The 24,543-nt window shown below is 38.6% G+C and overlaps 1 protein-coding gene across 12 annotated transcripts in view; it reads right to left on the reverse strand.

Annotated features, from left to right (window-relative positions):
- Positions 1–22,558, reverse strand: part of Zmynd8 (Zinc finger MYND-type containing 8) — a 59,212-nt gene extending 36,654 nt beyond the window's left edge. For 4 of the 12 annotated variants that reach the window (XM_067112911.1, XM_067112912.1, XM_067112905.1 and 1 more), the window contains exons 1-9: positions 17,982–18,111; positions 15,040–15,485; positions 13,895–14,070; positions 13,271–13,355; positions 10,406–10,586; positions 10,078–10,211; positions 6,071–6,186; positions 3,536–3,632; positions 282–465 (exon numbers count right to left, since the gene is read on the reverse strand). In XM_067112911.1, the coding sequence (XP_066969012.1) occupies positions 282–465; positions 3,536–3,632; positions 6,071–6,186; positions 10,078–10,211; positions 10,406–10,586; positions 13,271–13,355; positions 13,895–14,070; positions 15,040–15,453 (1,387 nt within the window). In that variant the 5' untranslated portion in view covers positions 15,454–15,485; positions 17,982–18,111. Of the gene's footprint in view, positions 1–281; positions 466–3,535; positions 3,633–6,070; positions 6,187–10,077; positions 10,212–10,405; positions 10,587–13,270; positions 13,356–13,894; positions 14,071–15,039; positions 15,486–17,253; positions 18,112–22,447 lie in introns of those variants that run through there. The other 8 variants (XM_067112904.1, XM_067112906.1, XM_067112907.1 and 5 more) reach the window with 8 other exon arrangements.
- Between the last annotated feature and the right edge of the window lie 1,985 nt (positions 22,559–24,543).

Here is a 24,543-nt window from a genome sequence, read left to right on the forward strand (position 1 = left end):
AGCACTAAGCAAAACCCATCAGGGTGGGGCAAATGAATGGCCAAATATATGTGAGCACAACAAATTCTGAAAGAACTCACACCACAGAATGATGCCTTCGGCCCCTTCTGTATCAGTGGGGCATGATGGACATACATACCCAGTGGGTCCTTTCCCCCTTGCAAGATCTTTCAAGTTGGTGAGACTGAAGCAATTCCCATGAAGTATGGCCATTGTATGATTAATAAGTTTTTAAAGTATAAACTATGTATTGTGAGTATATCAGAAAACAAGAGGCATACCTGACTGACCAGAAAGTCTGGAGAGTGCTCTGGACTGAGCACGAACCCTCAAAGGAACTGGTCCTTTATAATTTGGCAGCATAATCTTAATCTGATCTTGGTCAAGTGGGTTGAACTGGACGCGATGAGGAGCATACTTGAATTTACCAAATCTCTCTCTCAGCTTGGTAATGTGATCGTTTACCTACAAAAATAGAAGACACAGGGAGATATTTAAGGGATTGCATTGAGAAGCAGTCATAATCTACCACTCTACCTACCACAGCGCCCTAAAATCCAAACGTTATATGCCACCAGGACACAAATCACATCATTAGACTGCTGATGAGACTAAAATGCATAACATAAGAACATTACAAAATCATTTACTTCATAATTTTGTCTTTTCACCTATAAAATTTAGGCTGCCAAGCCTAGCACTGGGACACTTTAGGCCATTCAAAACTCAGGGCAGTGAACAGAGGGAGTTGGAGTCGTTGGGCACCAAATAGAGGTGGTGAAGTACAAGGATTTAAAGGTGGAACTGGGAGAAAACCCTGCATTTGCACCAAGAAGTAATAGTTAGAGAAGTTGGATAACAAGATTGAAAAAAGGAAGCAAGAATGGAGGTAAAGCAAATGGCTACATCATGGTTGTAGCTAAGGGCCAAAAGGATGCTGCAAACACCATTTAGTAATGCCTACAGTGCACCACATGAGGTGTACTGACAGCACTACCCCCTACAGGATTGTATTATTTGATGGATACCCCTATCACGACAAGCCTTGAACCTAGATGGAAAACAAATTGATAAACCCTGGAGATAAGCATGTTAAAAAGCAAATATCTGAGAACTTAGGTTGTCATTAGTTATTACAAAAACATATATAACTGTTGAAATTACTCATAAAATCTATTTGTGTGTTGGGCCTAAAAAGCACTAAACACTAACACAATGTGCTATGATGGTGAGAATGCATCTACTTCAGTTCTAGTAAAATATATCCAAATTCAACAAATTGATGTATGCATGAGCAGAAGCAGGCTTAGCCTTCTTCATGGCAAAACTGCTAAGGTTAACTGGACCCTAGACTACCATATATGAGTTCAAATTCAACTAGGGAAGGCTTGGTTCTGTTCATTTGTTGGAATACATACTTTTGTTGAGGATTTGTTGAAGGCAGATGATAGATGAGAGGCAGAGATAAAGGAGACTAAGTGAAAAGCATCAGTGTAAGTTGGAGAATGCAAATGAAAGTGACTACTGAAGATGTAGGAAGCGTAATTAAGAGGTAGATGAAAGGAAAGATAACGTGTAATGGTCGTGAAAACATGATTAAGTGGTAACAGACCACAATTTGTAAGTTATGTCTGGATGACGGAAAGGTTCAGAAAGAATAGGTGAGAAGGATAATTGATTCACTGTATACTGGTAAAGGCAATGAGTGGCAAATGTAAGAATTATAAGGGAATAACACTAATATGCCAGGAAAGGTGTAAGGTAAAATTTTGATTTAAAAAAAGGAAGACCAATGAAAGAAGGACTGATGGGGAAGAACAGTGGGGGCTTATTCAGGGAAGAGGGTCTACAGACCAAGTATTTATGAAATAGTTTGCAAGTAGTCTGAATGAGAATAAACTGTATGAGGTGTAAATGAGCCTAGATAGAGTGATGATAGTACCATGAGAGAAGCTATGTGGAGTACAGTGAAATAATAAAACTATTCTATCATCACTGTGTTTTTAATCTTTATATCCAGGTGCATAATTAGTCCTGCATTGGGGTGCCAATTATAGTGTTTTGTGTTGTACACTGTAAATATTACTGAAGATTCTTTACATCCCTCCACCCCCAGCTGCAGTTTTCTGGTTTTTACTTTTTCATATATACTGTACATCTCTTTCATATACAGTATGTGTTCATATCTCTCTCTCTCTCTCTCTCTCTCTCTCTCTCTCTCTCTCTCTCTCTCTCTCTCTCTCAAGGACTCTACTAATCTACACAATTGGGTACTGACATGAGAAATGATTGAGATGATCTGGACATGTGATAAAGGATGCAACACAGCAGATATGGAGGTAGCAGTACTCTGACATGTCAGTAGGCTCAGGAAATCATGAAGACTGGGGACAGATGCAGAACTAGCTCTGATGGGAGTCGGGCAGGAGGACAGAAAAGACTGGAGAGAACTAATTTCACATCTAACTTCCTGAGAGAAAGAGCTGACATACAAACATATGATGTTTATGTTGCCAATTTCATCTTGATGACCAGGAGTATGTTACCTGTTTTGAGATGGTTGTCCCAAAAAGGACCTTGTACACAATTCTATTCTCAATCACTGATTTCCCTGATCTGGTTTGTTCATTTCAAATCTAAGTATATACTTAGGCATCCCAGAATGGTTCAATTGCACAACTAATAAACCAAACGGCTAGATTCAAGTTGAACTGAAACCTTATATTCACACCAAGCTCAGAAGATCCAAAAGTGGCCATTTACCAGTTCTAGTTTCCTCCACGCACTCTTTTGTCATCTACTCTACAACCACGAAAATGTCTGTATCCACGTTACTCAAGTCCCTGCATTTCAAAAAAAAAAACAATGTTTCCTATTCTAAATATGTCACCTCATTCCTTTTGATCGTATTTCTGTATTTCCACGCAAACACTGGCATCCTCTCCCATCTGGGGAAGGTTTGGATGAACCATTTGTTCAGAATATAGTGGCTTGCATGTGACTGAAGTTTGCTTCCTCCATTTTGTTTTTCATTTAATCAGATCCATCTCACCATATTCTAAAAATCCAAAATTCCATTCAATTCATGAAAAAAATTAGGCCAGTCATACAGCATCATGGCCGACAAGCTCAAGCAAAGTAGAAGTTCAGTTATAAGGGATAGATAATTCATAGACAAAGTCTGCTGTATTGCTTATCTGTGACTGAAACCTCTAGCTATAATGTACTTGATTAAAGGTGGTTTTCTTGTTTCCATACAGGAAATAGTGTCAACTTTTAACCATCCTTATTTATCAAACAAGAAACTGGTTAAATTCGGATCATCTCTATAAAGACAAAGCTAACACATTAAAAGCTTCTGTGGTAAAAAAAAAAACATTTACAGCAGCATAGGACTCCCCTAGTAAATTCTAAACCACAATAACTAAATGCAAAAAGAACACACCGCCATTACTATCACTACACTTAAGACAAGTAAAACAGTCATTACACAATTTTGTAACTACTTTTATCAAACAGTGAAAAAACGTTATACCTCTTGCAGACAGGATTCCAAAGTTTTGTTACGGTTCTTCAGAGGTGTTGGCATTTGCTCAGAGAAGAGGAAGCACTCCTTGATGGGAACCCATGACCTGTAAATGGAATTTCCCTCCTTTAATATTCACTGACACCACCCAAATGAAATAACATAAAACATTTCCCGTAAACCAGTGTCATGCTGTTTTTAAATCATCTACAGTCTCTTTGTTACATCGCAAGCACTCGATAGGGTTAGATTACCAATTAAACTTGCTACTAGTAGCAACAATAATTATTATAAAAATGAAAGATACTTTAACCAAAACTGTACTAGAAAGCAAGGTACCATAACTCCCTTTATAATGTATACTATTAGGGCAGTCAGACAAAAACAGTTTCATCAATTTTACTCATTTTATCCATTTTGAAGTCTCTGCTTCACTGCTACTGATAATATGGCAAGCAACACTGCATAACATTAAGTATTCAGATATTGGCTATAGAAAAAAACAAACACCCACATGAAATCTCAGCTGAAAAGAACTATTTCCAATGTACAGTACTTTACGTTAACATTTGCACAACTAAATTACAGCAGTGTGTACTGTACACCTTAATTGTAGTAAAGGCGGATAAAAAACAATAATAAACATCACTTCACAATCTTTGCAATTATTTGCTAGATCATTCACAAGTTTCAAAGCAATACTTAAAATTATTAATGTGTTACCACTCTATTTATTGTGAAATTAGCTGCAATAACTTTGTGACACATTACAGTACATTTCTATACCTCACTATCGTAACTGGAAAACCGATCATTATCACTAATGATTAGTAACACTAAAAGACTTCCAACTTTTGGTATATGTGATTGAAAACTTTCCTTTTCCACAATTTTTTTCCTTCTAAAATTTAAAAAAAATTGAATATATCGATTAAAAGCTACAATGGCAAAACTGTTTAACTCCAAAATCACAAACAACACTCCAAGTCATTCATTCATTCCTCATTCCTGCACCTTTGCCACTGGCTGGCTAATTGCTTGCTTGGGTGATTGTTATTTCAATTTTGGCGAGGATAAAATATACAGAATTCTAAGTAATTTGCATTTTTCCCAAGATACTATGCATTTTTATCACCTTAATATGAACTGACAAAAATATTTGCTAAATTACTTTATATTTCTTCTCACAACAAATTACTGCTAGGTTCTGAGGACAGAAAATATGGAGCATAGGATAAAATAATGTAAATAAAACTGAAAAATTACCTGTTAATAATTCTAGTCTTACAGTATAAAAATGATTTTAATATCTCTAATGCAGAAAGTGAATTTGAGTGCACAAATATGCCTAGGTATCTTTGTTATCACTCAAAGTTTAGTATATTTTTCAGATCTTGAAGCTGAATAAATTTATTAGAACTTAGTTTCACAGGCCTATTACGCTTGTTATGCTTGCAGGCCTAAAAGCATTAACTGACATTTCACAATAGTGCCCATTTAGCTAATAAGAGCTATTTATGAATATAGTTTATTTACATGTTCTCCAGTAATCTATTCTGACAAGCAGTGAGCTCGACCAAAAGCATTAATCAGTGAAATGATAACTAAACATCTGATTGTCCTTCACAAGGAGATTTTGATGTAAAGGTGAAGAAAATGTATTCAGAATTAACATACTTATGGAAATATTTTTACATTACATAAAATAATTTTGCCTGTAAGCTTCTAAAAGATTCAAGTTGAAAAAACAGAATCTTAGCGGCAGGAAATCTTGCAAGGTGAACTGCCCTGCTGCTGAATGAATCTCTTCTGAACATTGAGGAATGGTGCTTAAGAGAAATCTAAATGTGTGACAGAAGGCAGATCTTTCTCACAGGCTTGGCTTGATTATGTCTACTGCACAGGACTGTTTATGAGTCATATAATAGGATTACTTGACTAAATAAATCACAATTCTTTGTAGCAAAGCAAGGAAAACAAAAACATTCCCCAGTTTCCATTAGTGTTTAATGCAATATGTTAAGGAATTAGGACTCCACCTTTTTAAGGCTCATTATACAAGGAAACCTACTAAATACAGGCATACCTTGCACAATACAAAATCATTAACTGGTTCCAAAACATGCAACTTGAGTAAAAAGCTGACTTAACTTGAATTAGCCACCTTAAAAAACAAACTAGATCCCTATTAAGACCCCATTATATCAATCATACTTTAGTCACACGCAAACACAAAAAACCTTTCAATAATTCAACCATTTTGCAATCTTTTTAGTAAAATATACAACCCCCTTCACACTACTGTAAAGAATTACCAAAACCATTCACCAAAAACAATCCTAAGCACCCTAAAATCAACCAGCAACGATGCTAAATGACGTAAGCTTGAGTAAACTAACACAAGGTGAATTTTATTTTTCCAATTACTTTTGAAAAACTGTCATATAGTTGCAAACAACTTAAGGTGAGGTATGACTGTATTAACAATCTGAATGGCTCAAGTAACAAAATCACATGTGGGCACTAGAAAATTTACACTCTTACCTGTCATGTCTCCCAAAAAATCTGACGTCCACATTGCCGTCCTTCCACTTGACAGCCTTAGCTGGCCAGAAGGGGAAGCCTTTCAATCTAGCCCATATCAGTGGATGAGCCGATCTCTGCAAGGGATGCAGAATAATAATTATTTTTGCATTATCATTCATAATATGCATTTGTTGATTTAGAACTCATAATATGCATTTGTTGATTTAGAACAAGTTAGAATGATAAGTGAGGAGAAATACAGGAAACAATTTAAAAATAAACCTGAAAACCTTTGGAATTCAGGTAATGTGGCGTAAAAGAAAAGTTATGATATGAAGAATGTCTTGTAGCCTGAAAGGAAAAAATAAAATACCTCATGCTTGTTTGATCTATTTTTTTTTTTTTAATGTTTAGCATCAACATAAGACCACCTTCATTTCTGAAAATGTAGATCAAATTACAAGTATAAACAATTGCTATGATCCTTCATGGGATTTCATTACTAGCCCATGATAAGCTAGGCTAATAATTTTAGTCTGGCTGCATTCACCACAAAATGATTATCTGTATATTCTTTAAATCTATGTACGTTGCGGCCACCAGTCCATATAAGAAAGGAAATATGCAGTACCAGTTTACTTGATAACGAAATAATGTACATCCAAAATTCCCTATCAGTTGTTCAACCAAGATATAATTTTTTTTTTTTTATAAAATTCACATGCCTTTCCTAAACCCACAAGTCCCAGAGTTAGTGTAGCAACCTTTGAAATCTGTATTCCCAAACCATTAGCATGGTGGTTAAACTACTTTATAAAAATCAACTTATGCAGTTTGAAGGATATGGAACTATTCCACATCTTTTCACTATAAAATATTAGTGGTATGAACAGTGTGGCACTATTTTGTATCCTTTTTGCTATAAAATACAACATAAAATCCTTCAAATTTCTTATTTTTGATATTGTGTATTGTCATGAACTCAAACTTCTACACCTACACATATTTTAAATATGACTTTTGAAGCCTATACAACTATCAGGCTTTTGCTTTCGAGAAAGTACAGTACAATGCTTTTACAGTAAGACATTTTTCTACTAACTCATTCACTATAAATAGCCTTATTCAATGCTAAAATGGACCCAACTCTACCAACATGATAGACCTTGAAAGAGGATGAAATCAATGACATCATTACCCGAACAGCCCTTCTTCCACTGGTCTTAAACCAGAGTTGGAGTGTTCAAGTCAATGAGGCAAGTCTGTCTTGCACTGAGTCACAAGGATGCTAGTTTTGCTATGGATGTACATGCAGTAGGGACCCTATTTTGTCTACATGAAGTCAAGAGCTGGATATTATTCTCCTCCCAGTACTTTCCAGGAGTTTCAACTATCTTAGCCATATGGAACTTTTCTGAGATCTCAATCCTGATAGCTATGGTGAGACTCCATCCTTGCACACAATCTTGGGTGTCTCTTTAGCAACCAAGCTTCTGGACGGCAACTGTTAAAGGCAGGTCAGACAAAACCTCAAACTTTTCTCTTCAGAGAAAAAATGTCACTTAGTGGTCAAATTTTGAGAAGTTGTGCCCATGAGATTAAAGATGACTGACAAGATCAAGAATGGCCTCAGCAGAGTAATCAATTAAGGCTCTTGAAACGATTACTGCTTCCAGATGTCATAAATTCAGGAAGACTTCTGGGAGCTGGTGAATGGACTCTCAAGTAACCCCACCATATCACTAAGCTCTCTGTGATCCCTGTATCCTGAAAGGTAATGGTGCTATTACCCAAGCCACACATTCTTGGACACTGTCTTCGAAAGACATGCCAGGTATTACTGGTTAAGTATGGAACTCCGAGAAGCTACACAAAACCTTTGGTTGCACCATTGTGACCAAGATAAGAATGCTTTGTTGGACTTCTTTAGGAGTACAAGAGACATTCACAAAAAGGTTTCCATACTGGTGGAGCTCCTGTGCCAAACTTTATACTTTGTTGACTACAAGGGAGCTGGAAATATACACCATCTCAACTGGTAATGGCCCAGCTAGCCAGAGAAGCAGAGAACATCATGTATGTTAACTCTATTCAATAAAGGTTTATCACATTCTCTTGCCAAGCAAGGACCCTGGCCTGGTTAATGAAATTTACATGATTGGAGATATCATTATCCCTAAACCACTCCTGATGACAGGGTATAAGCCCTTTATTCATTAAATCATCATGCATTTGAGATCATTTTAAAAAGTCAAACATTCTCGGCAAGTATTCTCCCAGTGAGAAACTAGGAAAAGAGGCATGAAGTCTGTGCTCTACAAGTGAACAGACAGCATGATTATAAGTCCAGGTAACCAAGACCAAACCTGGTAACCTTCATCTATTGGAGACAGATTTTTTTCCTTTGCCTAAGCAGCACAATATACTTTTAACTGCAAAGTCCCAAATAACCAAAGTGCACCTCAATAAACACTGTAAATGCGATAAACATTCTGCGAGGCTGAAGGGGGCAAATTACCTCTGTGGTGCAGACTGTCACATGCCATCAACCACTTTAGTAGTGAACAAAGTTTAATGTAAGTGAATCTTTGTAATGTATGGTGAAAGGTCATTTGTGTCATGTCAACTGAGCTACAACTGTAATAGAGAGACAATGTACATCTTAAGTAACAACTGACTACGATCATTATTATATCTGTTGACTATGTTTACACATCTCTCAATAAGAACAAAACTAATATTGTGGACTTGGGCTTCTTTTTCTGTTTCTAGTTTAAATGTACTTCTTTTCTTTTCATGAATAAGATACTGGATTTTATGTATCCATACTTATTACTGTGTATACATAAAGTTATTACTCAAAAATTATTTCCATAAAACAACTGAGTCACATGAATATTTTTTGTACTCGCATGCATTTTGAATACTCTAGATGCTGAGATATGGTAGATTTAACAATTAGTATTTTTGGGCATGTTCTTCTTACTGTGAATTCATGGCTTAACTTGGTCTAAAAAATTATTCTTTTATAACTATGTCTCAATACACAGTATACTGTCAACAATTTTTCATTCTTAGAACTTGGTTACCATCATACAATCTTACCTTATCCATTAATTACAAGTTTTAATACTAATGACTGGGCAAATAAAATTGCAATTTAACAAAATTTCAACGGTCAAGTCTGAGATCTGACACCAGAAACAGTACAACTACAAAGGAAACTGAGAAATCACGAGGAGTAGCATTTTCAAATGTTTAACCGTGTAAAAAGTAAGCAAGAAAGACAAAATGTAGAAACGGAAATTAGTTTTGAGATACCTTACAACTCTTTCCTATTTACTTAGAGTTTTATATTTTGGAATTTTTCTGTGGCTGAACTCTAACTAATAAAGCCGAAAAGAAAACAAAACAATCGTGAGGGAGGTGACATGTTAACCCTCACTACCACCTTTGTTCTTCATGATTTGCAGGACTTCACAATAATGAAAGGATTACCGTAACCTAGCCTCATCATGTGTATAAAAGTCTACCAGACAATAATTTTATCATTTTCAAAAAACCTTTCTCTTCCTTTGACAAAAAGTCTATTCACAATCATAAATCCTGTGCATAGAATATATAGGGCTTAGGCCAAAAGCCAAGCTCTGGGACCTATGAGGTCATTCAGCGCTGAAGAGGAAATTGACGGTAAAAAGGCTGTAAAGGTGTAACAGGAGGAAAACCTTGCAGCTGCACTATGAATAAATTGTCAGGAATGGAGGAGAGAGAATATGAGTGGAGGTACAGCAAAAGAAAAGTAAGGGGGTTGCAGCTAGGGGCCAAAGGATCACTGCAAAGAACCTAAAGTAATGCCTACAGTGCACCGCATGAGGCACACTGACAGCACTACCCCATGTGGATAGATCCTGCGCAATACCATAAGTAACAGATGTAAATTCTATGACACGTCAGACAGAATTTCTTAAAGTCTTGAAAAGCAAAAGAACTTTACAATTTTTTTCAAAACACATTTCAATACTTACACAAGCTTCTGTAAACCAACTATTTGGTTTTTGATGAGCATTCATGTAACAGTCTGGGCAGGTCTCTATTTCACTCATATCCTGCTTCAGAATCTTGACCAATGACCTTGCCATTGAAGTCACTTTGGAGTTTGCTGGAAAGATTAACAATGTTACTTTTCACGTTTGCATCGTTTCCAAATCTAATGCCTTAGTTTACAAGACAACACTATGAATGCCAAGAAGTTATAAAAACAAAACATGAGCAGTGATGGTTACAAAGGCAGATGTTTCCTTGGGGAAGATAGATGAGAACACCCAAGTCCTTGACAACCAACTGATAACTCACCTCCATTAAATATCACAGAATTATGTACAATCCATCTGGCATCTGAAGAAAATGCCTCTGTAGAACCATAAAATTTTCTCTTTATGTTACGCTCAAGGGAGGTGAAGTCAACTGGATGGACCACCACATCTTCATAGGTAGGAAATTCTGTAGTATCTACAGGTTTTGTGAATGGTTCCATCTGTTGAATAAAAAATATATTGTTGTTATGAAACAGTAAGATTAATAAATTAACATATCGAGATGCAGCAAATTAGGCAATGATAAAAATGAATAGCAACTTCATTCATCTTGATAAAAAAAAAAAGCTAACATTCCATCAAGCATTAACTTTTAAACAAAGATAAGGCGTCATACATTATATAACCTGGATTATTTAAGATCTGACCATTGCAACCAAATACAGTGAAGCACCATAAATTAAAGGTGTTCCATACATAAAACATATTTATGGTATTCATAATGATACATCATTAGACTTCACACTTCTTTTCCACATCACTACCAACAACGTCTCTTACTTCAGGTTCTCACTTCATGGATCACTTGCAAAATGAGTTCATCAGTTTCTTGCACTTTATTGCCTGAACACCACCTGGCCGTCTTCATTTGTGACCTTTTACAGTGATTTTCTGGACCATGATAGTCTTCGCCATTCTGCTACTTTCTTATCTACTATTACTGACTACTCCTCTCCCTTAAGATCTACAGCACATTTCTCAGCACCTTTCTCATATTTCTTTCCAAATACAGCACCCATTTTCCATTTATACAGATCACACTTTACACAATCACAACAACGTAAAATACATCTTCCATATTTTCTCTTCCCTCATAACAAAAGAGGCCTCTCAGTACCAGATTAATCTAGTATACTATATCACCAAGGTTATAAATGTGGTCTACCTATAAGGCTTCCCTTCAACCACAACATGATGGTTCTCTATTTGCTGCTTGCTCTTATGCAATTAGAAAATAATAATAAAAAATCCAATACTCAATTCTGTGACATTATACATAACATTTAATGAGTACTATTGAATTCAACAATACAGTTTCCCACAGTATCCACATATCCACTTTTCCAACTGGACATCTGCTCTGATTCTGCACCATGGTGTAGTTTATTCCATTACTGCCATAAACAACGAAGGACCTGGCTCTGATCCTTGGCCACCAACCTTGAACTCAAATTCTCTGATAAACCTGCCAGCATCTTCACTCTACATATTTCGCTATGATAAAATAACAGATTACTTCAATGGGTGCTTCTGATATCCTGTACTTTTGTACTGCCTACATAATTCCTTTACTTGATACTTTGTTAAATGCTTTTTCAAAATCCCAAATTACATTACATTGGCTCTTCCTTCAAACAACAAATGTGGAACCTTACATGCTCATGATTTTTCAAGACAAGAGGTAAGTTTCCATACAGGTATGAAATTGCAGATATGAAAATGACAGCATCAGACCATCAAGAAGTGAAGGACATGGAACACGACAATTCCAGAGATATAGAAGGACTTTTCATTCAAAACTGAAACATCAAAACAAGCAAGACTACTGAATTTCAAAGGCCAGTTCCTATTTCTTAGCTATTTAACCAGCTATTTCTGATACTCATTCTCATCTTGTACTCTCCAGTCAGCATATCTGCTGATTTTCAAGGGCTATCCATTTCATGAAAATGCCCACAACAGTCTGCAATCTTTCTTAACTGTACATTACCTTGGAAGGGTCTACTCTTGTCATAATAAGGGCAGGAAAAAATTCCAAGAATTATTACCTCTGACAAAAAGACCATACTTTTTTATTTACTTGCTTATGTGTTAGCAAGATTACAAAAATCATGGTGGACCTCAAGACTGGCTACATATGACTGGTTTTGGGGAAAGACCCAGGGAGGGAGGATGGGAAGGATTATCAGATTGCTCAACCTAGGCAGAAGTTTGCAGTAAGAATGCTTTTTTACTTGGCATTTTTGGCCTGTCTTGAGCAGCAAATTTTAAGGAATACTATACCGTATATTCTTTACAGCAACCGTTCAGGTCTTTCCTCACCTTGCTGTTCCGCCTTTCTGTCATGCTCTGAAGGTCAATTCTCATTTATATACATACTCAGCCCTACAAGTCTAAACAAACAACAGTGGTCTGGTGAAAACCATTAATGATGGATAATAATAATGAATGAGGACTGTCTGGAGGCTGCAAAACATCCCCTCTCCCTAAGAGTTAGACCCTTCTCTCCTTGAATCTAATCACTTACTGCCGGTCACAATTACGCAGTAATGCTGAACTTTAGAAAACAATGTGACTGGCTGATCAGGTTAAATCACATTCTTATGAGGTCTCCAGTTACTTAGTCGCATACAGTATATGCACACTTAAATAACTCCACCATTAACCAAGTGTAATACTGACAAAGGTTTGTGACTTCATTCAATCTTTCTTCGAACCTCCTTCCTTTCCTCAATACTCCATTCTACTGTATTATCTGGTCATCAAACACAGAAGGAGCCAAGCTCGCTACATCACATTTCTCATTTCCATCAACCCTACCTTTTCCAAATGTTTTTACCTTTCTTTTTTAAACTCCCTACAAACTTAACTGATTGGACAATTTAACAGCATAATGCCAAAACAGGGAACCTATCAATGAACGTTACAAATTTTACTAAATATAAAGTGTAACCTTTAAAAATTAAATAGATGAAATTTGTTCATGTCCTCTGATATATAATCTCATCATACTACATTATAAGGAATAACTACTATAAGTCAAACTGTGCTGTATCAAAGAACGAAGTTAAACGCCAGAACGTGTACACTACAAAATCTCCAGAAAGCTTAACAATAAACTTACCCCAGGCATTGTCTTCAATCGATTTAGGGCAAACTTCAGAAGTGTGCAAAGCTGCTCTACTGATATGAGTTGCATAGCTCGGGATCTGGAAAAGAAAGAGTTGAATAAAAGCCGCAAGCCAGCCAAGAATTTGGTTTAATGATGTATATTCTAACATTTCCCAACAAAATCATTGAATTTCTAGTGTGAATTTTATAAAAAAAAAAAACTCAACAGCTGGATGAATTGGTATAATTTTGCTTTGCATCTGATTTGAAAATTCAAAATACCACGTGTTTTAAATTCAGGACAGAGAATAACTCTTTTATCCTAAAAACAGAAACACATCTTCAATTCTGGCTGGTCAAAATACGCATGAAATGTGTCTTGTTATAATTTCTCTGGGTAAAACCTCTCCCCCCTAAGCTCAAAGGTCTCTCATAACATCAGTGAACATATTTCTAATGAGTCCCAAGAATACAAATCCCCATTCACAGGTTAGTGCATAAAGAAACCAACGCAACCCAATAACAATACCGTCTACAACATCTATCAGTATTAACACTTCACCATTGCAGGGCAACATCTACAAGCTGAAGTCCCTGTAGCAGTTAAATCACAAAACTGAATGCAAAAGCAGCTCACCTGTTTTCAATGTTCTCTGCCTGCATAACAGCATGGCATTCACTGCAAGCCCAGTCTTCTTCCGGCTCCTTTTCCATCCCAGCGCATTTCAGGTGGAATACTCTGGGACACATTTCACAACATATAAATACACCTTCACGATGGCATTCCCAACAGTAGTTGTCGTTTTGATAGTCCTGAAAAAATAAAATTCAGTATTACCAATTTTCAAGTCTGAAAAGGGTCCAGTGAAATGTTTTGTCGTGGATCTACATGTATACTGTTTCTACAATACAGAATCTGATATTTGAATCTTAGTTTATTTATAAACCACAACTGTATAATTTATCACACCAGATTACTTGAATGAATGACTTACATTGCTGAACTAGCCCAACATAATTTTGACCTCTATAATAATCCATCATAACCTAAGATCTATAATTCATCTGTCCAATATAAGTGAATGAGGGTCAAAATTCTTTGTCATGGGATACTGATAAAAGTGGTTAGTAACAAATTAAAACCTACATAAACAAAGAACCCATCGCTGATCCACCTTATATTCTTATCGTGCCCTTTGGCACGCATCTTTGAAAAATGTGACTGACCAAAATATATCTCATCTTAGTGATGAATGATCAAATTTACTTATCACTTATAACCATCACTTTCTCTAATTTGAAGGCCTAAGGGTAGGCAGTAAAATTAAGGTGCAATAGACTATTTAATGTCATTAGCTTAATCTTGGGGAGCTTACAAGACACTGGAAAGTCTTTTGTAAAACACAAAAATGAAAATTATACAGTACAAGATCTAATAAAATGACAATATATATACATATATAAAAACAGTTGAGATATACTGTAATTTGGAAAATGAGCATATCTCTTAACTATGGGAGAAAGAACCCATTCCAAAAAAACACTGATGATACAGTAACAATGAAAAAAACATTGAAACCTCACTTTCATGGTTACAAATCTTAATTAGTAATGATTATACCACGCCTTCGCAATCTCAAACCAAAGCATATGGCATATACTAGCATGCTTTCTCTCATAACCAAGATCTCTCCAATTAACTGGTAACACACGTTAACAATTGTACAAAACCCGAGAAAACCAGTACGGGCGCAGACACACAGCCACGTGCAAACCCCTTACCTGACCATTGTTGTCTACTTTTCCCGACTTTCTTTTCTTGGAGGAACTCTGTGTTGATGAGGCACTGCTATCTCTCTTCCTTTTTCCAGGTGTGTCTGGTCTAGCCATGGGGCTATCCACCCCCGACGTTGCAGCTTGAATCTTGGCCATGAAGGATTTTTGTTTGGCTACAAACTCTGGGTTGTCTCTACTGCGGGTCGATCTGGTGTTCGTCGGGGTGTTCGAGGTCGAGCGGCTGTTGCGAGCGCTGGATTTGTCGGAGATGGAGGGGGTTTCTGAGCCGGCTTCAGACATGGCATCACGCTCACTGCCCGCATGCGAGTCAATGTCACTGAGATTCTCATCTTCCTCGACAGGATCCTGGGAGATAGACGTGGATTCATCTTCTGGGGAGGTCTTGGTTTCTGCTGACATGGTTACATTGAGTTATAGCTGCCTTTTATAACCTGGAAGGAATTCTATCGTTAGTAAAATTCCAAAATGTCAAATACAGAATTACTATACACAATAATCAAAATTTTGCTACTTTCCTACTTAACCTCTAAAACTCACATGACATACAGTAATCCTAACAACAGAACTGTCACATCCTAAAATGCCTGTTGCCCAGATACTGAAAACCTTGAGTCTCATATACATATGTACACTTGTTACAATGCGAACACCTGCTCGTCAAAATAAACATCATGTACAGGACAGCATGTGGGTAAAATTCAACACATATAACTTGCCAAAGCACTCTAAATGTACCAGCCGTGAGAACATAGCTACACATGTTCACAAGAAACACCTGCTAGCTGGTTAACGTTAATGCGATGACTGCCAGTTCTCGCTGACAATCTTCATATTGTACATACTGAACACTACCAAACAGCTCTCACCCAAATCACAAAGCATGTACAGGTACTATTATTTCTTAGCTTCAAGGCTGTGGGCTGCTAAGTAACCTAGATGACGTTAAATGTGGATCAAAACAAAAACAGTGTGAGGAAACGATGTTGAAACTCACATCATATTTCTGACACCTTCGCAAAAACAGGTCTTGATGTATCAGAATCTTTTTTTTTTTTTGGCAAAATATGCAATATACGCACAAACTGGCTTTACATGTAAATCATTCAAAACATATTTAAAAAACCAGAATTGCAACATGGTTTTAGAAGGATGCTATTAAGTATCTATAAGTGGCAACATAGTGCCTGCTCTACAGTGGCCCAAACTGGATCAAGCCTACAGCACCTGATACCTAAATTAATCAAGGTTGGCATACACTACCTGACGATGGTATGAATACCAATAACAACTGCGTAATAATAAAGTAGTGTAACCACAGCAAAAAATGTACTAACAATCATAGAAGTAAATAATAACAATCATGGTACTGTCATGACCACCACGGGAGATTTGGAGAATTTTTTTGAAACTGACTTTTCCTATGTTAAACCATCTAAATCGAATAATAACATTTAAGTGAACTGCCAGTTTATTAAAATGGGAGTCTATGCAATAATAAAATATAAAAATCTACAAAAAATATACTTAGTGCAGTAATAGCGCCCTATGACAACAGCAGAAGACCAAATCCTACTCAGGGTGCAATCCTTTGCTTGTTAATGAATGGCAGTCTCTCTCCCTTCTGTTCAATGGAATATGCATTCTAGTGTTAATGACAGCTAGGCTTTAACTGACAACTGTAGGTATAGGCTAGTGTAGCCACTACAAGGCTAACCTGAACAGCAGCCTGGAATAGGCTTCAACTAACCTACAGATTAAGGTGAAAATTTTTTCTATTACATCCAAAGGTATTATGAAACGAAAAGCTTTCTTAATTCTCACCACCCACCCTGAAGGGGATAAATACATGCTAATATTAACAATTAATGCTCTAATCATGTGAATCTCGTTACATGGGCATTGAAAACATATTCAAATCATACATCGTATGTCAGCACCACATAAAAACACATCTAACAACTTCACTGGTGTCCAGTACCACAACACTGAGTTATCATGACGTATTACAAGTTCCAGTTAAGTCTTCGGCAATAACCATCTAATCTTGTCACCAATGAATCAATCAACCAACATGATACCCCGTGCCAAGGGTATGTAAGCGCAAAGCCTCGCATTACAGTAGTGTGTAATTACAGCGGCTTGAAATTCAAGCGCGTCTCGCGTTACAATCTACCGAGTAACCCAAGACATCGTCAGTACCTTGGCCACCAATTAATATATTACGGATGGTCAGAAGACCAAGCCTCGTCCCTCCGGAAGAAGAACAACAATGCCCTCCGGGATCTGGTCAGCCGTCGTCGTCCATAAAGTAACTGGGGTAGCTGTGATGGAAAGGTCAATTACATCCTTGGCAAGCAAGGTATGCCCTGAGCCACCAAATTCCCGCCCACAGGCTCCCAAACAATATCCCAGCGCCTCTGCCCGCCCTCCGAGTTGAAGATATGGAATCCAGCACCACCACCGCCACCACCACCTGCTACAATATAAGCGCGGATTTCCACAGCCGATGGACCAGAGGGCCGCCTCTCCTCCTTCCGGAAGAGCGTCCGTGACTTCGTCTGCGTTCCGAGACACGCTCCCAAGGGGTAATCACAGGGGTCAACTCAAAACCAGGGGTACGAAAAGGAACGGCGAGGGACATTTTGGCGTAGCCGTGACCGCCCCAACTGTGTGTGTATGTATGTGAGTGAGAGAGAGAGAGAGAGAGAGAGAGAGAGAGAGAGAGAGAGAGAGAGAGAGGGAGAGAGAGGACTCGTGGTCTCAGTTTCTCTCTCTCTCTCTCTCTCTCTCGCCTTGGTAGTTGGGAACGCCGCCAACACAACACCTTCACCTATGCCATCCCGCCACACTTTCACTTCTACAAGAACTGGGCTTCGATAATTCCACTTCGACGTTCGCCCCGGCTGCCAGGTTATCACTTATCGCACCTGGGAGACTTGATAAGTTATCTTGGTAGAGGAGCAAGACGCGAAGAGCGTCCGGCCGCCATCATCACACTTGTGTACTGAGCGGTCTTCTTGCCGAGAACTCCCCGCTGGCAAGTTCTTACGGTCCTTCATCCCCTGACATGACATAGAACTTTCGATCTTACGTCCACATCGCTAGACTGCCTCGGCGCTTCGATCTCCCCGACTACGTAGAGATGACAGCAGCCAGTTTATTCAAGAGGACCACACTCTTGGCCACTAGTGGTATGCTATGTCACCTTTGACATACTCAGCAAAGCAGGATATTTAATTACACGTGGGCAGAACTCGAAAACAAAGCCCCTAATTCGACAGGGGCTCAAAATTTGTGGGTTTTCATCTGAGCGGAAAGGTGTCCTTGGTGGCACTGCGTTCTCTCACGGGAAAGAAAAGTAACAAATCTTGTTTTGTAGTTACTATAATGGCATGGCGTGTTTTTGAAGAAATATTTGCATTTATGCGCTGTCGAATTGGGCATACGACAGAGGCTGCATTCGACGCGCTAACTATTCCAGTCTCGGATCCGAAGCGACTTTTGGCATGGCAATGAACAATGGCTGAAGGTGTGCATGCTTGTTCTTCTCCAAAATGCATGTCGAGGGCCATTATGTCTGTCAATAATGACATGAATGGATTGCAATGATGGTCGACACACCCACATATCAGGCCGCTATAAACAATAACTAATGTCGATGGTCAGGACATATTTATAAACCATGACTTAATGGTTAGTGGCTGAGGAAGGGGGGAGAACAGGAGACCCCCTTCCGTCATCACACACATTGAAGGGCGAAGGGGGAGGAGGGAGTAAAGCGAGGCATGAACACGGCATAATAACAATAATGCCGCCCCACTAAAGGCTATGATTTCTAGCGTCAGAGATGCCATTTCAAGCCCCAGTGTGTATGAGACGAGAGAGGAAGAGGAGAATGTGCGTGCGATGCCTACACTGTTGGTGGTGTGTTATCAGCAGGCAGTTCATTGATCACCAAGACACTGAGCGGCGCTGTTTGGTATTGGGGTGTATGTGATGGGCAGTGGTAAGGCAGGCCGTGATTCCTGAGACCATTAGCTTGCTTGGCAGCTTAGTGCTCTGGCTTGTTTTTATGCCCACGGGGAGGGAGTGACCAGACATTAAACTAAGTTATTGCTTCGCCTCTTTCTAGACTTGAGGGAAAATGACTTGAGACCAAAGCCGATCTTATGCCTTGTAGCTCAGTCATTACCAACATGAATGTGCTGTAATTTTCGGTTATAATCCTTCCAGGCTCCCTAAGCTTTAAATACAGCGGTTGTCTGCTAAAATAATGGCATCGTTTTATTGATGTAACGAAATGTGGCTGTTCTCGCAAACGATGTCTAGTGAAACTCAGAAAACTTGGTGTGTGATCCCCCTTAAAATTTTCTCTATAAAAAACCCCTTCTCGGGTGTTCGAGAATGAGCTTTTTATAACGGCTCTGTCAGCTTTTCTTTCGCTTTTCCCACTGCCCTTTCAATAGAGCGAAAGGCCCCACACCTAAATTACTTTGGCACTGCCACAGGAGAAATTTAACACAAAGTTAAGTCAGGCCCTTGTAGCAAAGGGCTCTTGTCCAACGGTACTTGAGTGTGAGCGCTGAAAATTCGAACTGGGGAAGGCACTTCAGAACTAAAGCACCCATATTATACGTCAGTATCTTTAGGAGTATTTTTTTTCGCTGTCTCTTTTCGGTCGCTACGGAATATCGAGTGACTGAACGATTAAGTGTTTGCAAAGCTGTCAAACTAGATTACGCGGGCCCATCTGCATATGTAGCTAATCTTTGATCTTACTTTTTCTCGCTCTCTTAGGACACGAAAGATCCCTGATGTACAACGCCAAGCCTTCTTATTTATGCATTTGCTACAGAATTAGCAAATATTTACATAATTCGCTATCAAGACTCCACAGGCAAAAGAAGATAAGGATTCTAAGTTTTGTAGTCATCCGAGCGTTTGCAATGAATGCGAACGATAAAAGTGGTTTTGAGTAAATGTTTCAATAATCATTCCATAAAAATAATTTATGGAATCTATTATATCAAAAATTTATTCTGTATTTTTAAAGAATAAACTGTAATTTTAAGCAGTCTGTCAGTAAATTATTAACACCCTTTGACACCCGAAGCGGTTACAAGGCATCATTCCCGAGAGTGCAAAGTCCAGAAGAATGACAGACAACATTTTCTTCATAACGAAATGAGCCGCGGTAATCTACTAATCCCACAGAGCGAGTTAAACGGTCCGACTGAATCCATAATCTTTGAATTCATGCATGCTACTTTAATGCAAATAGGGTTCAGGCATACCACGCATAGCCTGCCACAAGAGACACGTCTTCAAGCAAGAAAAGACTTGCATTTGTCCAAGTATGTGCATATTTCATCTCGAACTCCTTTCGCGGCCGTAAACGAATGTATCAGATAACCTTACGCCTTTATCTCGGTCCGGGGAGTGTTTTTAATGACGACTGCAGTTTGCACCTCGGCGTTAAATTTGACAACGACTGTGTGAATTAGTCGTTTTAACCCGGCTTCCGTTCTATGCTATTCTTGACTACCACTTCCCAGTTCACGACGTTCTTAAGTATGCTGTAGACTCCTGTTATTGCCATTGAAAAAGGGGCGAAAAGCATCAAATACGCCTAGAATGGAATTTAGAGGTTAGGCCAAAGGCCAAGCGCTGCGACCTATGAGGTCACACAGAACTGGAAAGGAAACTGAGAGTAGGTAGGTTTGAAAGGTGTAACAGGAGGAAAACCTCGCAGTTGCACTATGAAATAATTGTTAAGAGAACGTGGATAGCAAGATGAAAGAAAATTTATATGAATGGAGGTACAGTAAAGAAATGAAAGGGGGTTGCAGCTAGGGGGCCGAAGGGACGCTGCCAAGAACCTTTAGTAATGCCTACAGTGCACCCCGTGAGGTGCACTGACTACACTAACCCGCTACGGGGCAAATATGCCTAGAAAAAAATCTTCAAAATCGTTCTCTCTGACGCTGAAATATGATATATCGCCACGTATGCGCGTCTATTTATAATGTGAGCAATCAAGCTTCCTTGCAATAGCCCTGAACGCCGAGGTGCATACGAGTTAGGAGGAAAAACGCGCCTTATATCGAAAATAGCGCTTAAACCCTGTGAAATTTTCTTCGCAGTCTTGCATGGCTCATGGGTTGGGGCGACTGAAGCTTCATCAGAACACTACTGCAGTTCAGACCAAAAGTCGCAGTTGTCAGTGATGTACTAGAGAGCATTACTTGCACAGTTCTTATCGTTATCGCGGAAAGTTTTCCCGTTCCTTTAATTTATTCCTCTAACCCCCACAGAAACGTCTGCGATTCCCGTGGCTGGCCATACAAGAGAAAACTATATCTATTTGGTTAGTATACCCTACATCCTGCATCGGTGCTACTATATAGTATAACTACCGAGCAATTCGCGACCTATCAAACATTAGGAGCTATTTACCAAACAACCCAATTAAGGCCTATGGCAATTACTTCCTCAAGCTATATACAAAACCATTTGATCCCCCCTGGAGCTAGTACTAAACACGGTGAAACAGTGACCCACCTACACTGTTTCGCCGTGTTTAGTACTAGCCCCTGGGGTGGTCAAATGTAGAAAATGGATGGTAGATATCATGCTACATTAGTACTCATATATCCCCTTATCGTGAATCATATTCATATGCCACAGGAATTTTAAATCATTCACTGTATCTTGCGGTATCTATTGAAGTGACAAGTCCTCATACTTGTTGAGTTATGAAAACAAAGGTCATGTTTTATTCTTTTTTTTTTGTGAACCGTGATTATCTTTCTTTAATCCCTTTACATATCCAGTATTAAGGCGCACGATATCGGGAAATTCTCTATCGTAGTTCAACAATCAATCACTCTAATGTTTCTTTTTTTACTTAACTGTACTGCGTACAGACATGCTAGCTGTCGTAGCTGCAATAAGTCTACTGAAATACCGCAACTGGTCTCTCATATTTGCGATAAGGTGCGTGTCAATACATAGAGTTAAAAAGCAGCTCTTTCTTTCCTCAAGTTACCAATTCAGTCGGTGCCACTTTGGCTTGTTATCTACGCGTCACCTCCGAGGTGCTAGTACTAAACATGGCGGAAGCTCAATGGGGCGCCGTGTTTAGTACTAGGGGATTAAAGTATTCTGTGGTCGACAAATTTTATACTAATAAACGATATCTTTGATCTTCGAGGGACTATAATCCGCCACGCTTAGTACTAGCAACTCGGAGGTGACGCGTAGATTAGCTAAAGTAGCACCGTTCAGTTTTTTAATGCAAGAGAACAGAATATACCACAACTGGCTGAGGCTGGAGGAAGGAGACCAAAAGACTATAGTGATCAGTCACAAGAGGAAAAGAAGGAAATACAACCTCCTGGAGAGTCCTAGACACTGAAGAAGAGATTCGTGACAGGGTTGAGACGTTGCAGCGATCGGCAACGGGTTCCAGTGGGTCCCGAGAGCCAGTGGAATGAGTGAGCAATGACTGACTCCTTTGAATTTTGTAGTGATTGATCTCTCGTCTCTCCAGATAACATGGTTGTTTATAATACTCTCCACAGACTTTCATATGGGCGATTTTTCCTTTTATCAAGATGGCATTTCTGTCAGGTTCTTACACTGTCTGACAGTCATTATTAACCCCAGAAGTTACTTTTACGTTTGCATTCCACTGTTCGTTCATGCTTTGGTTTCCTTTAGTCTCAGTCTTTTCAAGAACGGTCTCACCACTTTGCTTTTTTAAGCGATTGGTTGTCAAGTCTTCGACTGCACTTTCATTACGTCCCAACGTAAAAATAGAGCTAAGTATCGCAAGCATTTTGTATCACTTCCTCCATGAAAATTTGCCGATCAGTACGGACACTATACAACTTGATACCCAATACACTTCCCTCGTAGTGTATTGAAGCATTTCCTTTCTTCACCACAACTGCCGTTAAATATGAAAAACTTAACTTATAAACGACCATCTCACATTACTGTAGTAAATAACATTACAATCACCCATGTCAAGTACTGAAAATACCAGGCAGATCATTTGTGACCAACCAACTGTGCTATTTTGTACAAATCAACCTCGGGTTGAGGATTCACGTAGCAGGGCAGACCATGATAATTACCCGAGTTCAACGCATGAGAATTAAACCACACACTGATGTAGGTTGCCAAGAGGCAAATAGAGTTTACTCAGATTTTCTCTGAGACATTTTAGCCCTCCCTTCAGAACCATTTCACAGGAAGTTACTCAGTCTTTGAATGGCTCATAGCACCCTCATCTTGGATGGCCTGTCAAATTTTCCATCGTTAGATTCGTGTCTGATCTAATAATATGAGACTGTTAACAAAATATAATAGCATAACGGCTATTTCTTTGAGGATAAACAGCCTTTGCTTGACAATCATCGAATGACATCTTGTCCCATGTTCCTTAAGCTATACTTCAACGGAAAACTTCGATTAACATCGATAGTGCCCACACCCTAAGAACTATTGAACTATTGCCTGCTTCTCGCTTAACTGGGCATTTGCACCCATATTCTGTAAAGATGCAATGATGCTTCATTGCCGATTGCTGTAAGTCTTGCGTTTTCTTCGCCAAAAACTCTACTTCTTTGGCCTGAAAGTGGGAAAGTGGACAGTAAATTGATCCCCATTAAACCACCAGTGCTCTTGTTTAGTCATGAAGAGTTTCCCGAAACTCAGACAGTGGTGATTGCACCACCAGTGAGCCACTTTACTAAGTTACAAAGAAATATTATGATAAACCTTATGCAAATTATCGGCAGAACGAAGAGCAGAAAGTTAAGAGACTTCATATAGTGTGGAGTCATTTGATTTCATTTCCGACCCGAAAGAATATGAATCAGCAGAGCAACTGCATTTCCCTAATAGTGTGGCTTCAAAAATAAATGTTCAGCAAAAGATATGTTAAAGTCTGGATGGTGTCCTCTATATTCAAGGCTTTTAAATCAAAACAATATAATATAAATGTCTATTTTTTTTATCTCTAAAAGGCAGAAGACAAGGCATCCTTCAAGGGCAGAGCGAAGCTTCAGTTCTCCATGAATAAAACTGTATAACGGACGGGAATACATGGCTTCAATTTAAAAAAAAAAAGTTATTCATTAGTACTATATATGTAGAAATGGAACCCACTCTGAACTCGTAACGCCGTGTGTGACAAAGACAAGATTCCTTTGATTGATACTTGACAACAAACTCTCCAGGTCTTCTTCTTCTCTCGGCTGATTTCAAGGACGAGTATTTGGAGTCTTGGACTTGTTGAAGGTCCTCTCTCTCACCACCATGTAAGTATAAAGATATTCTCCTGGTGGATGCTGACAAGATCCCTCTGGAACCGCCTTTCCAGACTTTGTTGGATTTTTGAAGTTTGATGAGGTTCCAGAGGTTTCTAGACTCCATTAACTATTTTGCTGTGTGGGAGGAATCATTATTTTACTCATCATA

This window comes from Macrobrachium rosenbergii, chromosome 12 (assembly GCF_040412425.1).
Source record: "Macrobrachium rosenbergii isolate ZJJX-2024 chromosome 12, ASM4041242v1, whole genome shotgun sequence".
NCBI lineage: Eukaryota > Metazoa > Arthropoda > Malacostraca > Decapoda > Palaemonidae > Macrobrachium > Macrobrachium rosenbergii.